Genomic DNA, 15,643 nt, shown 5'->3' with positions numbered 1-15,643 from the left:
TTTGTGATCTCTGATCATAACTAAGTCTCCAGCAAGCACAGCTTTGCTGAACAGCAAAGGGAAAGCAGGCTCAGTGTGCCTCAGAGGAATCTTCTGCTGGGAAGCATCAGCATCGCGCTGTGGTGATGAARGCGGGAGAACCCATCAGGCTTTGTGAGACACAGCAAGGCACAGCCCACACCAGCTCCTYGGAGAGAAAACACACTGGACTGTACTGAGAAACTGCTGCCACCCTCCCATCCTGCTGCTTATCTAAGGCAGCAGCAGCACACTGAATATTTCTGACATAATATTAGAGGAGATGATGTCCCTGCACTGGAGCCAGCGGTACCTGGCGAGGCAGAGGCAGCACACATCTCTGAACAAACCCAGCAGCCCACTCCCACCCCCAGCACTCCCGGGGGATGAAAGCAAAATGATCAGAAGGGAAGAAGCGATGGAAATTCAAGTGGCGCTAATAAAATATTCCCTTTGGTGGAGCAGAGGCTGATGGGCTCAGCCAGCTGCGGCACGGAGAGCTGGGATGATGAGGAGAGCTGGGCCAGAATGAGAGCAGAGCAGCAGGAAGGGAAGAAATGCCTCTGCCAGCACCACCACTGCCTCTCCCTGCACCACCCCATGCACCAGRACCCCTCTGACCCAGGGCTCAAAGCCTGGTCCAAAGAGATGGAGAGAACTGCAGTTTGGTTTGCAAACATGCAAAACACAAATACTAAAACATGTCAAATACAAAAACACAGGGTGCTGCATGGATGCAAAAATTCAGTTCTTACAGGAAYATTGCATGTCAGCAGCACTGCCCAAACACCCCCAGCACTCACCATGGGGATTCTGAAACACAGAGGACAGCTCTCCAAGCAGTAACCATCATGTCAGGCCACAGATTAGCCCAGATCTGCTCCCCTGCATCAGGAACGGAGCACTGGGAGTTAACATCTCCACGCAGAGGAGTSGGGGAGCAATCATCTCTCCTTCTGCCACAAACCCAAAGCACTTCACGCAATTCCACGGCTTCAAATCAGAGCCAGACAGATCAGCCCCACCACTCAGACTGGGCAAAGTTTCCACTCTCCAGACCATCTGACTGCAAGGTTTGGAATTATCTACTTTCTCCTAAACAGAAAACTGCTATAAAAGAGCACACAAATATGTGAAGCACACAAATGTGATTTGTGATTTGTGATGCACACAAATATGTGAAGCATGCACGTGCGTGTGAGGGGGTGCGTGCACACGGACGAGCACACGCTGCAGCTGAAGATACTGCGGATATAATCACTCCAGTAAAGACAGATCTTAAACAGAAATATGTAACCATCTTGGCCWGAAACCAAACCAAACCCAGCCCATCCATTTAACCAGACCAAGCCAAGCCTTTCCCTGGTGGCCCAGAGTTGGGCACAGTTGGTGTCCCCAGGCTGCCCAGTCCAGTACAATGCAGGCTGTTGTCTCACACACAGGGCAGGCTATGTCCAGGGCACCACTTACAGAGCAACCAATCTTTATTTTAGAGATAGCTTACGTAAAGGAACATGCAAAGAAACACATGAGTAAGAGTCTCATCTGCCTCAGGCTCCTGTAAATCCTTTTCTTTTCCCCTTTTGTAGCACAGCACGTTGGGCGGCCGTTGCTGGCCCTGTGAAGCACAGCGTGTACATCCCTGCTGTCTGTCCTCTGGCTGGAGCTGTGTTTGCAGCTTTCCCGTGGGAAAGGAGGTGCTTYGCTTCTGAAGAATGAAACCAGGTTGTTGCATGTGCCACAAGGACGCTGGTGGGGATCAGCCACCTGCACTGGAGGGCTTCAGGACCTGGCTGGGAGGTGAGCAGCAMAATCACCTGCAATTCGCCACCAGGCAAGCAGGCTTTGTGCCCAGGGGAGCACATCTTCACCACAATCCCAGTGCACGACCACATCCCATCCACAGCACCTTTCCTCCTGCCGTGTGTCTGATCTTCTCTCTCCCCTGTCTTCACATGCTCTCTGTGTAATGTCCTGACCAGATTCCCAGGGGTGAGACTCAGATTTGGAGTAAGTACAAAAACCGCTTGAACTACAGAAAAAAATCTGTATYAAGTCAACTAGGATCAGGGGTATGATATTTGCTGAGAGTATTTCATAAACCACAGGTGTTCTGTACCCCATGCATGTTCAAACAACTCAAAATGAAATACGGTCTTCACCTTAACAGCAAGGGAGGCCTCAGCCTTCAAAAACTGCGAGGAACACAATTTAATATGAACCTGCTTATAGCAAACAGGATTAGCTTCAAAAAGCATTGTTAGATATTTACTAGTTTGCCATGAACCAACACATTTTTAGTTTGGGTTTTTTTTTTCCCGTGAAGAGTCTTGAAAAACTGACTCAGGTCATTTGTCCTGTCTTTGGAAATGTGCATATATTTCAGAAGAGGTTCCAAATGTCTTCCTCACTAAAAAAAGGCTTGGAGAGACACAGAGCGATGCCAGCAGCACCRCTCATGGCAGGTGGCCCAGCAGCAGGGGGAGGACCAGGGTGATGGCAGCAACGGGACTGGGGTGGGTGGCTGCACTCCCAGGGTCRCTGCTGGGGACTGCAGCACCATCTTTGCTTTGCTGATTCAGAAGCTGCTTGTTTGCAGAGATGTCGTCCATGTCCAGGTCGTASGCCAGCTCTGAAAGCACAAGGAGAGAGGTGGTCAGTAACAGGCGGCTTGTGCCAGCATTCTGACACACACAGCACATCCAGCTCCCCCAAATCAGGGTCCTGGGGGCAGCCTGTGCCACAGCTGGGGGCAGCTGGGTCCAGGGAAGGCAAAGGCATCATAGGGCTCAATGGGCCAGAAGAGCCTGGAAAACCTCTTGTCAGTCCTGCACCCACCAGTGTCAGTACCCGACACCGAACCTTGTGCTTAGAGAGACCAAAAAATCACAACTGTGAGCTGCTCCAGCAAGAAAATAAAAGAGATAAGGGATCTGGCTTACTGGGGAGGAAGGGATGTGCCTTACTGGAGAGCTGCTCCCAAAGCAAACCAGCTGAGCTTTGGAGGGGATGTTTAGCAATGCAAATTGTGTCTGCTCCCCAGGCAAACAAGGAGGAAATCCTGGTGAGCACAAACACTTCCCCAAAGCCAGAGTCAGCAGAAGGCCTTGCTCACCAAGACCTCTTGGCTGCAGGACCTGAGGAGCCCTGCATTCCTGCAATCTTACATCAGAGTGTGCAAAATGTGCTCCTTACAGCACTGAGAACACATCCCATCCCTGGTCCACCTCATCAAAGGAAGGAATGCGAATGGATCGTGCACTCTGGGCACGCTGGTGTTGCAACACAGAGACTTTGAGATGAGGCACTTGTGGGTTTCAGTCCAAGAAAACATCCAGAATTAAAGTTTTGAGAGTCCTGGCAGAGAAGCATGACCTTAACAGAGGGAAAAGCTTGTGGCAGCCCATCACTGCTGGGCTGGGACCTGCTGGCTGTAACTCACAGCCACCCTTGTCTCACAGGGACAGGGAAGAGTAAAGAAGTCCAAATGGACAATATGGAAAGACAAGACACCAGCAGTTCTCAGGGCCAAGAACGAAGAGGAAAAGGTGTTTTAAGATGCCATTAGCCAGTTCCACCTGGGGCATTTGAATCCATCACTCAGCTGGACCGAGTGGGTGCTCCCATGCTTGTCTCAAGGCAATGGGGCTCTTCCTCCCTTGCTTCTGCTGCTGCCATCTCCTTCTGGGGTCCAGGTTTCTCTCCCAAATGGGAATCAGTTGAGCCTGTTCATCCTATCCCCAGAACCCGGCCTTTGGATTTGGAGGAAACTGGTGGTTTCCATCAGAAGAGACCCTGGCTCAAGCCTTTTACAAGCCTCCTGGATCACTAGCATGTTGAAAAGGTTTGGATCATCCCACCCCACCCCTGAGAAAGAATCCAAAAGACTGAATAAACACTCTATCTAAAAAACGCCACATCAATCCAAGGAACACCACTGCCAAGGCAAACAGGCAGTATTTCTTAATCAAAAAATACCCAAACATTGCAAAACAAAAGCAGAACGATGTTAGCGTGACAAGTGAGTCAGCCCAGGCCATCMRAGGGGGTCAGAAAGGCTCGAAGGGAGCATTATCCRTGCACACAGAGGGCCAGGTGCAAGCAGAACCCGCCTGGTAAACTGAACTCTCCAGTAGATACCCACAGATACTGCAATTCCTCTTTTCCACAGCTTTCCTGCTAAAGAGCACAGACGTGCTGCTGTCCTCTGGAGCTGCACACCCACGGGAAGAGCAGGGGAAGGAAGGTGCCACCTGGAAAGGGATGTGCTGGGAGCCTTTCCAAGCACAGAAAGAACRAGTCCCTCTGGCACGAAGCACGCTCAGGCTTCAGGGCAGTTTGGGAAGGGAGCAGCCCGGCTGCACCTCCTTATTTTCCCAAGCTCATTTCTGGAAAATAAGTGAAGGGATTTGGAGTTAATAAAATCACAGCGGATTATTTCGCAGTTTGTTATTTTACACATGACTCCTCAGCAGGCACAACGTCRGATCACGACCTGCCCTGGTGTGTTTTGGAAGGCGTTTCCACACATTCCAAAGGCTCCTGAAACCTAAAAGATGCTCTGTGGGGTCACGGGTCTATCAGGCACCCACCCTCTCCCAAGCCAGTGATCATGAGAGCTTTTGGGGCAAAATATTCTCTTATTGGACATCCTAGAAAAACTAAAAAAGTCCCCAGGAACTGAGTAACTACTCTTGCCTTCCCTTTGGAAAAGAAATTTGAAACAAAAGAGTGTTTCAGCAAGGTCCTTAGCAGCACAAAGGGTTCTGACGGCCCCATTTACAGTCTCGTTCTGGGATGTAATTTATGAGATGCGAGTTCCTGCACGGTCTCAATGCAGCAGCTGAATCCTGTTGGAAATGTTCAGCCAAGGCGTACCAAAATGAGCGTTTCTAACATATTCCTTGTGTGGGAAATTTTCAAATTCTGGGGTTTCACCTCAACTTGAGTAAGGGTAATTTTTTTAAATCACGGCATTTCACCCAAATGGGGATGGTKACTCTCACACTCTTCCCTTCTGACCAAATAAAGAGAAGGGAACAGAAACCCTCTTGTCATCAGAGATTAAGAGTGCTATTTTCCTTGCCTTGTTTAACTGCTTCAGAAGTTTAGTGCTTGGGTGTGCCGTTTGTTTTCACTGTTCTTTCCATTGTTTCTTACTTCTTATTTGTGCCCAACTGTATTTTTTAGGCTTGATGGGTTTAGCTAAACATCTTTTATTTTGTATTAATAATGGATATGTAACCCTTGCAAATCCCTTTCACTTAACTTCTAATGACCTTTGCTACATCTGAGGAAAGGAAAATAAAAAGTGTGAGGCTCTAACAGACCTCAGGCAGCTGATCCAGGCAATAACAACATAAAAAATATAAATCACAGAATCACAGAGTTGGTAAGGTTTGAAGGGATCATYGTGAGTCATCTGGTCCAAACTCCCTGCTCAAGCAGGGTCACCCCAGAGTACATGGCAYAGGATTGAGTCCAGACATTTCTTGAATATCTGCAGTGAGGGAGACTCCACACCCTTTCTGGGCAACCTGCTCCAGTGCTCAGCCACTGCACAGTGAAAAGTTCTTCTTCTGTTCAGGTGGAGCTTCCTGTGCATCCGTTTCTGCCCACTGCCTCTGGTCTTATTGCTTATATTATTGATAACCAGCATATTTCAAATCTAGGAATCCAAATTAGCAATGTTCCTAATCAGGTAATTCTTGAGAGGGCTCCATTAYAATTTCTGGCTTTTGTTAGGATCCCTGGTTAGTCCAGGTTACCTCCCCATCCCTGCACCTCCTGCTCCCACAGCTGCCAGGAGCAAAAGGGCCTTGGCAGCAGGGATGGAGCTGCAGGATGGCTGGTGGGGTAACAGAACTAAACCTTCCATGTACTCCATTTTGGCCATTTCCACCCAAAATTCTGCCCTTACGCTGCAAAATAACCCAAGAGAATCTGCTCCTCTGCCTCCCCTCTACACAACCACCTTCTGCATTAAACATCTTYACCACCCCAGCTCTGATCACCCAATTCATTGGCATCAATTTCTTAGTAYAAAGTGGACCTTTGGCCTGCAAAGACTTTCAGGGGAGGGCAGGAAACGAGAAAAATCTGTTTCTGTTTATAATCAGTCGGAGTCCAGGGGGTATTACCAACAATCTGCACTAATTACAAATTCAATCTTCACTCATTTTGGCCCCTCTTGTCCTCTGGGCTGCAGATTAGATAATCCCTTTAAAATAATAGTCAATCATTAGCTGTGCTTTTTTCTCCCCCCGCTCACGCAAGCCGAGCGTGCCGTGCCGTTTCCCGGAATCCTCCCGCAGCTGGTGAAAGGTCTCCAGCCGCACACAAGCCGGTCCCTCCGGAAGCATCTTTTGTAACCAAAGCCCCTCTAACACAAAGCTGCTGCGCTGTGCTCCCAGGACAGCCACAGCCTCAATGGCCTCGCAGCAAGGATGACAAACCCCAGCGCTTCCCGCATCCACAAAGCGAAGTGGAGGCATTTCCCGTGGATTAGGGTTGGAATCGGGCACACTGACTCTGCACAAGTTTATTGGGCAGGAATCATGAGAAAGCTCTTCTTGCTGAACCACACCAGCTTTGGAGATGGCTACAAAGGATGGCTGAACTGGGAGGAGGTTGGGTTTGAGTTGGGATAAAAAGTCCCGTGGCAGCTGGCACAGAAGGAGCCRGGAGGATGAGTTCTGGCACACAGCTTTTGCCAAATTCAGTACTGTTTACCAAAACACCCCTCTTCACCCCAAAAAGGACAACACGACCTTGAGCTAAGAACTGCTAGCAAATGTCACTCTGGYAAATGACCTCCAAGAGCCCTGCTGCCGCTCGGCTGCTGCCCAGAGCCCAGAGCCAGGGAATGTCATCTCCCAGCCAGGCATCTGGGCTGCCTGCCTGCCTGCCAAGCCTGCCCCAGCAGATGGCTCCAGCGATGGACCCAATTTAGCAACAGAGCCATAATGGGTGGCCAGGCATGAAAAATACCCCCCTGTCACTCGATAGCTCTGCCAGCACCCCTGCAGCGGGGACGGGTGCGAGGGGATCCCGTCACAGGCCAAAGCATCGAGCCCAACGCAGCGTGTTCAGCCAACAGGGCTGCTCTGGTGATGGCCCTGCTTTGCAGATGATGGAAACCCTGTGGTGTGAAGGGAATGGATTGTGACCGTGTAGTATGCAGTGAGCACAAAACACATCCAGTAGGAATGTCAGAGACAGGCAGGGCAGCTTGGCAAGCTTCTGTATCTGCCAGCATCTGCCTGCATCTTTCCTGCTTTTTCCTGCTTTTTCCTAGGAAAGTGTATGCTGCCATTGCCACTGAAAAGGACAATCTCCAGAGTGCGTTGCGTTGTTTAATTTTTTTMATCAGCGACAACCTTCAGTGTGGGGAACAGGCTGCCAGTAGGTGCAGCAGACTGGCTGTCTCCAAAACAGGACAGGATTTCTTAAAGGGAGAGATGTTTGAGTCAAGCCCAAACTGTTGACTCATTACAAGGTGAAGCACAAGAGCCTGTGATTCCACAGACCAATCTGCCCGATCTTGGCTCCCAAATCTCTCCTTCYCTGCAATACCAACCATTTCACTCTCACAGGTGCTTGCACCTGAAATCTAGAACAGTCCCATTTCATCCCGAACTTTTCCTGCTGGGACACCAAAAGTTCTGCTCAGCTCAGACTACAGTTAACTGTTTTTTTCATGCAAACAACTCATACTACAAACACACCTCTGCCTCCCCTGAAGACACAACCCCACCATCCATGGGGTTACCTGGCACAAAGAGCCACAACAGCCCAGATTCCCAACCTTCTGCTTCTCCAAAACACCTTAAACTCTTCCCAACACCTAGCCAAGCATGGTTTCATCTCATCAGGGAGGTTTTGCCCTCTGGCTTATTACCATTAAAATCCTGGAGCACCAACAGGTTTGCCAGTTGTCTTCTTGCACAACGAGCTGCAACAGCCCAGCCGTAGGTGCGGCCGCGCCGCTGTGTAATTAAAGCACCGAGCCAGGGCTGGCCGTGGTGCTTGTGTTGGCACAGATCACCCAGATGGATGTGCAGCATGTGCATGGTCTTGTGCCTCTGCTTTTCCACCTCCTCCACAGCAATTTAGAAGGTGCGGCTCTTGGCAATGTGGATTTGGAAAAAAAAAAAAGGAAGAAAAAATCCAGCTCAACACCACCCTGCTGCCRTGGGCAACATGGTCGAGAGAGCCTGGCATGGCTCAGAAGCGAGTGGTAAAACCAACTTCCTGGGMAGAAACCCAAAGGCATCAGGTTTGGGATTGCTGATTTGCAAACCAAGACTTTTCCCTTGTTTGCCGCCTCTCGGCTGCTGGCGTGCCACTGATGGCCTCCAGCACGTGTTCACCAGTGACCCAGAGGCCACAGCACCACCACAAACCCAGCACCAGCTGGGGAGGAAGTGCCCTAGGCTGGGTGCTCTCTGGAAGGCAGCAGTGAGTTGATTTGGGAGGTCAGGGTGTAAGGAAGTCCATCTCAGTCCCACAGCATGGTGTAACTGGCTGCTGCTCGGGGTGCACGAGGCTCTGTGAGGAGCCAGTACCCACACCCTGCTCCCCAGCCTCCAGCACTACCACAAACGCCTCTCCACACSTCCTCAAGCTTTTGATGGGGTGAAGAGACAAAAACCCTCAAAAYCCAACACACTGTACAGACAGAGGGGCTGCACCATGACCCCAATTCCAGCAATTGCTCCTCCCTCCACCACCTTGCCCAGAGGGTGGTGGCAAGGAATGGCCATCATTTATGGCCTTAAACCTTATGTTTACCTTGAAAACGTACTCRTTACATTCCTCTTTGCTCCTTGGTTTGTTCCACATCTGCCCTGGAGAGAATCTGGCGCCTGCCATTGCATTACTCSTTTTCCCCTTGGCAGAGGGTGAAAGAGTTTCTGAACTGCACTGGCGGAGCGGAGCCACAAAAACGTGTTTAGCAAAATGCACTCGTGTAATCTATTAAAAATTAACAAATCTCATTAGCATTATTAATTGGAAGTGCTGGAGACTTTGTACTTTGCTGATGAAGCAGCATTAACCTGGTCTGATAACCAGCTGCACAGTCCAGAAGGAGAGTTGCTACCTAAAGGAACTTTGGAGAAAAGTGGTGAAAAACAGGGAGCTAAACATGTACAGCCAAAAACATCTACAAAGGCAGGAGTCAAGAAAAAAATAGCTGGAAACAGAAGAGTATGAATAGAAATGAAATTATTTTAGTGGCAGCAGTATAGGACTGGGTCAAGCAATGGTCCTGCAGAACCCCCAAGTACCTCAGCCCACCCAGATGTGGAATCATCTTCTTCCTCTTTGGAGACCTTCAAGGTCTAAATCACAAAGAGATTCCWTCTGATCACTCTGCTGTCACCTGAGACATGTCCAGACAGTCCTGATTTTGGGAAGTAAGGTTCCCAATGATAGTAGCGCAAAATTAAATGCTTCATATTCCCTCTAATGACTGAAAACAACATAATCTCATCAAACTGAAATTTTCTCCTTCATCTTTTCTTCCCCCAAATCTCCTGGATATGGAGAGGCAGCTCTTTCTTGCTACATGATGGCCTTCAACTCTCCAGGCCCAGGATGGACACTGAGTGACATTCAGGTATTAGCAATTAGCCAAAATGCAGTCCGAAGGGGAACACACTGGTCACTGCCCTCCAGATGTTAGCCACTAAAAGCAGCCCTCAGGGCAGAAGGATATTTCTCAATGCTTGATTAGAAAACTCCTGGTGTTGTGGCACCCAGGAACATCTGACATGTGTGACTCACTGTGTGTGGAAAGCAGACCTGACAGTGCCCAGGCCACAGAGACCAGGGGGTTGTGGCATTCCTCTTCARGCAGGCAGCCTGGAATGTGCTTCTTCAGTCAGAAGGGACAAGRACTTGGTGCAATGTCCACACTCAGTGAAAAATCCCTGGACAACCATGAGCGCCTTACGCTTTTAAGGAGAAAAGAACCCAAACTAGCTGGTGTTTTGCCCCTTGAGCACACGTGTGRAAAAGGTGCCTGAACAGCACTCCCAGCCCAGGGGTCAAACTGACAGAGACTCCACCAGGCTACAGCTCCTGATGCCAAGGGAAATATCTGGAGCGAGATTTTGGTCAAAACCCAAGAATCTGGGTTGTGCATGGAAATACCTGCCATGCTTGGGATGGTGCTGGAACTCAAGGACACCACCCTGACTGCCCCCACTCCAGAAGGAGGGAGCAGGGGATGGAGGGATTGGCCCCTGGCATCTCCCCAGGGCAGCYTGTGTGGTACAGCCCAAGAAGGTCCAGGGATGAGGACACACTGTTCATGTGGGAACATCCAAATTGTTCTGGGGACACCTCCAGCAAGCTGTGAAACAAGGAGGTGACAAATCAATAGGGCTCCAAGGTCCAAGTCCACAAACGCCTCCTCCTCCATCCTACATGAAGCAATCATGGCTCTGTCTCAGGAATGCCACAATCACAGTGGAAAATCAAAATAAAAAGGCTACGTAATCCAGTTTATAAATCCCTTCAAAATCACAAAATCCTCTCTAAAATGGATTACAGAGATTAGAGATAAGAATTTCCTGGAAATCAAGAATTGCATTTCAGCCTCCCCCATCTCTTCACCACCGCAGAAAAAAAGTCATGTTTGTGATCCCCACCCCACCTCACTCCTCCCCAGCCATCAGCAAAAGCAGCCCCCTCCAGCCCCTATAAACAGCAGAGCTAACTGATTTTGCTCTAAGCACTGCTTTGGGGCACACTCTGCTGCATGTTCCTGATCCTGGGRACAATGTGCATCAGTGTAGGAAACCTGCCTGCAACAGGGAGAGGAGGGGATGGCTCCAGGCTCCTGCAAGCTTTTTGGYCCATCCCTACTCCAAACAGGCTCCATGTGACTGTGCAATGTGCTGCCRTGGTTTTGTGAACTGCAGGACCTGCACCAAATCCCTTGGGTGCCCAAAAGGAAAACACTCTCTTAAATCAGTGTGGTCTTCTMAAAATCACCAAAGTACCCATGGTGACAAAGTTACCAAGAGGAGAAAGGTCAAACACTCACGTGGGGATAATATAAAATTATTTAGCAGCCATGCTGCTATTATTCTGATAGATCAAAATATTAAAATATTTTGACTCAAGTATCCATGGTGGATAGTGGCAGGACAATTTTCCATTGGGAATTTTTATTTCGTGAGAGTTTTTGTCGTTTCCTTCTTACTTGGAACAACAACAGCAATAAAGGATTGCAATATTAGCATTCCCAGCAGAGCACACATTCGAGTTCCTGACCTGTTATTGCTCAAGGACTTCTGCAGCTGCAGATGCCTGTTTGGAGCTACAGTYAGGTCACTTTGAATGATGCTCACAGAATAAGGATCAAAACACTCAGAGCTTGGTCAAAAGGACATTTTATGAACATTGCAGCCTGARTTAAGTGCTGATGTGAATACTTACGTTCGCCCTTATATTACCTCAGCTTGGTTCTAATAAAATTAACACCCTTTTTAAATAATGAACTCAATTTTTATTTGTTTCTTGTTTTTGTGCCTTATGGCTTTGGAAATGTGTTCTCAAAACCTTTCCATCGCTCTGGGAATGTTGRGTTGTATTGGGATCTGCAAATCAGCATCTTTGTCCTGTGGAATAATAAGGGTTGCACCTTTGTAGCATTGTTCCACCTGTTCTAACCTGGATTTATCCACCAAAGACTGGGGTTTTTTCTCCCCACAAAAGAGGGTAACACAGTCACACTCTTTCATTTCCCAGGAAGAATTACCACCTGTAAATAAACAACTAAAAAGTTAACTACAAGCACCASCAGCATCAATTCTCCTCTGAAAAGAGACAACAGAAAAAAACAAAGCAGGGAAAAATCCAGTCTCTCTCTGCATTTCACTTGCACATTAAAAGCAAAATGAACTTACCAGTCCAGGACAGGGGACGTCTTATTGGTGCAATACAGCTGCTTAACTGTTCTTTAGAGATATTCATCTCAAAAGCCAGAACAGAAAGAGCATTTTCCCCCCTTTTATTTATTTATCTTTTTTTTTGTGCCAACTCACCTTAGCTGAAAAGCACATTGAGATTGTAATTATGGGAAGGCCTCATCTAGTAGATTTGTAAACTCAGCTATCGGCTTGAATTACTGGAATTAGCAAGGCTAATTTAATGTCACTGTTCAAAATAGCTCAGATTTGGAATTTCTTAATGGCCTTAGGAAAAGGAGTCTTTATGCATACTGCAATCTAGGCTTCATTCTTAGACTAAATTCCTTCTCATAGATTTTGTGAATGCCCTGTTTTGTAGCCAACACAAACTCTGTCCAGTAAAATAATGTAAGGACTCAGAATGAAAAGAGATTAGCTGTTCCCTGCTCCTGTTATTTTAAAGCAGAAATAACTTTGGCTTCTACTGATTCATAGACAAAGCTTGAAATGCAAAGCATGCTCAACTCCAGATTCAGCATGAAAAGGACCTTAAAATATTCCCGAGTGCAAGTAATGGACTTATTAGAGGGATGAAAAGAGGCACTTTTCACAGAATCCCAAGCTCTTTAGTCCTGTCATATCAATAATCTTGCTTAAGAATTTCATTYCATTTAAATTTCTTCCCCTTCCAAATATCCTGCCTGACTCCTATGAAATACAACGTTTACGCTTTTAAAKCGTTAATTTATTTCTGTTAATGCTTGGAGGTGTAAAATGTTTGTGGATCACCCRGAGCGTGAGCAATGGCGTCACGAGGGGGTGGGACAGGGAACAATTCTGAGCAGTTMCACACCTGAAAATTGATAAATGGGGGGGGGGGATTTTATAGACTTGGTTAAAAGCATCTTCTTTAAATAATGGCAGCTGRTTGTGCTGGAACTCAACATACCTGCACAATCTGTTGCACTCTGCTTTATGTTCATGTTTAAACCCACAAAAACAATGGTGACAGCAAGGAAAAATATGTTTTATAGGTATCAGGAARGAAATTTGCCTGGCTGTCCTGAGCTGCCAAAATATATCAATTTTTAGCCCAGTTTGCCTAGACTTTGCAAGGCAGTTTACTCTAAAACCAGCATGAAGCACCTACTGACAATTTTCCCTCTTTGTTTGAAGAAATRTCTGAAAAACAAAAGGAATTCAGGAACAAATCACAAAAGTCTGTGTGCGCATAGCAGGAGACAGAGATGCCCCTTTTAAGAAATCAGGGGAGTTATTTTCTCCATTTGGCTCCATGTCCCCAGGACAATTTGCACTGACTGGGGACTGTCTAGCATGGAGRGGACACAAGATGTTTTGGGCTGCATCTGCCCATGGCCCTCCACAAGACAGCACCAGCAGAGACCAAAAAACCCCAAACACCGTGACAGGATGAGTGGCCACACTGGGATAGCCGTGCCTCGCACGTGGGACTGGCCAGTGATGGTTTTCACAGACCAAACCAGATTTCACACTGCCCGAGAGACCCAAGGCATTAATTACACCCTCCACTTTGCAGAAATTAATTAAGCACTGAAACCTTCTGGTCCCTGAGAGCCAAGCGCAAGCCTCCCTTCACTAATGAGTGAGCCGAGGTTGTGATGAGGTTTCAGGAGAGCTGAGAAAAGCATCTCTGAGTGCCTCAAGCCACCCCAAAGCAGCAGAATCCTCCCCCCAGGATATTTCTAATTCCTCTGGCCACGTCCCAGCACGTCCCCCTGAGAAGGCAGCAGTTCAAGGCTTAGCTCTGGATCACTCTTTGTGGCCAGGCACAGAAAGCTGACACACCAGGGAGCTGGGAGGGCGAGGGGCAGGCCCATCCCACAGCCATCCTTCAGGGCATCCCCTAAGTCCCCATTTCTAAGGACACCCCAAGAGTCTCTGACACTGGCAAGAATTTTTCCTAATAACAAACTGGACACCCYTGATGGGACATCCAAGAAGTAACAGGACATCTCATCACCCTTGTGTGCCACTGGCTGCTGCTCTGTCACCYGTTCCTGGGTGGGACATCCTCCAGCCCCATCCTCCCAGCTGCAAGAGGCATTCCCAGCAGACCCAGGGGAAGCAGAACAATGGGCAGSCACCCCAACATGCACAGGTGCTCCAAGATGCTCCAGAAACCACCCTCACTGCAGCATTTGCAGAGCTGATATCCTCCACTGGAACAAATCCATGCCCATCACACAGCCTTGGTCACTGGTGAAGAAACAAAACCCTCTCTGCCTCCTGATTGTCCTGTTTCCCTCCATTCAGGCTTGCTGGATGCCTCCCCATCTTTCCATCTGCCTGGCTGACTTTGTGTCCTCTCAGAAGCTGGATGAGCCATTTGCCCAGGGCACGCACGACGGATTTAGAYGAGCAGCCTGCCAACCCACAAACATCTGCTGTCACCGTTTCTCTTGCAGCAAATGCCTGGATGAAATAGGTGACAAGTGCATTAAAAAAATATGATACCTGTGCTGTGGAGAGCTGGAAGGCAAAGGGGGATTGCCAGCCCCTGCAGCTAACAAAAAGTGGTGGCTGGGCTGCAGCCTGGGAAACCCATTAAGACCACATGGGGTGTGAGACTGTAACACAACTGCTCGGCTTGCAGGACAAGCAGGAGCTGGGCAGGAAAGCGATTCAAAGAGATCAGAAAACAACACAAAGTTCTCAGCACAGCCCTGCCTTTGCCTCCCAGGAACTGGGAGGAGCAGGTGAACAGGCACACTGAGCTGTAGATCAAGGCAGAGACAGTGCCCATCCCAGCCTGGTGTGGGGAGATGCCCAGCGAGGGATCCCTTAGGGCAGGGCTTGCTCTGGGACCTCTATCTGTTAGTTCTGCTTTAGGGTTTGTGCCATCCTGCAGCCATCCAGCACCCCAGGACAGGTTTCARTGGGATGGAAGGGATTTAGGAGCCTCCAGGAGATCCCATATAGTGGTCTCAGTTACCCTATACCCTACCTAAGTATTATGCAGGACATAGGGTATTTTTACCCTATAGTAAATATATGCTTAAGTATTTTTACAGACAGGTTCTGCTCCTTAATGTATGCAACTGGTCAGGGTGAACCCTACTGTTTTTAGCATTTGAAATCAGGCTCTAACCTCTTGCTTCCCAACCCAAGCACAGCAGCACTTTTCCATCAGTGTGTAGTAATACCGCCTTGCTATGTCCTTATTTTGGGATACTTTTTGTTTTGTACATAGAACCATTTTTCTTCTTTCCACATTTTCTAATGAGTTCTGGCGGTAGGAAGTTGTTTGTAAATCACACAAGTATTTGTTTTACTGGAAACATCTGCTTTGACACATTTGTCTTTAAAAAAGGCCATTTTTTTTTTTAAACAAAGGTATTAAGCTGCAATGTAAATTGGGCACATCTGTTTATGAGTCACTGCAACAGCACTGCCTCAAGTGCACCAGATCACATGGATCTCCAGGGGCCTGATCCAGCAAATTAGAAACTCACAGCTCGCTCTGCTCCCTTTTCCAGCACTCCTCTTCCAAGAGCACTTCTGCCTGATTTAATAAATTAAGGACACTAAATAAGAGAGACCTATTTAGTGTCTGCTAATAACATTAGTTGTCTGGCCCAGCAGACACTCAAGCATCAACAAGATACTTCAGCTGGTGCCGAAGTCCACAGGCACCCAARGGCCAAGCCCAGGGGAATTAT

General features: G+C 48.1%; 1 protein-coding gene across 1 annotated transcript in view; it reads right to left on the bottom strand.

Annotated features, from left to right (window-relative positions):
• Positions 1-1,151: 1,151 nt before the first annotated feature.
• GPC3 (glypican 3) overlaps positions 1,152-15,643 on the bottom strand; it is a 136,292-nt gene continuing 121,800 nt past the window's right edge. Inside the window, exon 8 of the mRNA XM_057377948.1 lies at positions 1,152-2,650. Within this exon, the coding sequence (XP_057233931.1) occupies positions 2,475-2,650 (176 nt within the window). The 3' untranslated portion in view covers positions 1,152-2,474. The remainder of the gene's footprint in view (positions 2,651-15,643) is intronic.

This window comes from Malurus melanocephalus, unplaced genomic scaffold (assembly GCF_030028575.1).
Source record: "Malurus melanocephalus ecotype Western Australia unplaced genomic scaffold, MMel_1.1 scaffold_335, whole genome shotgun sequence".
Lineage (NCBI taxonomy): Eukaryota > Metazoa > Chordata > Aves > Passeriformes > Maluridae > Malurus > Malurus melanocephalus.
The sequence above is the reverse complement of the archived record's forward strand: the minus strand, read 5'-3'. Positions and strand labels throughout refer to the sequence as shown.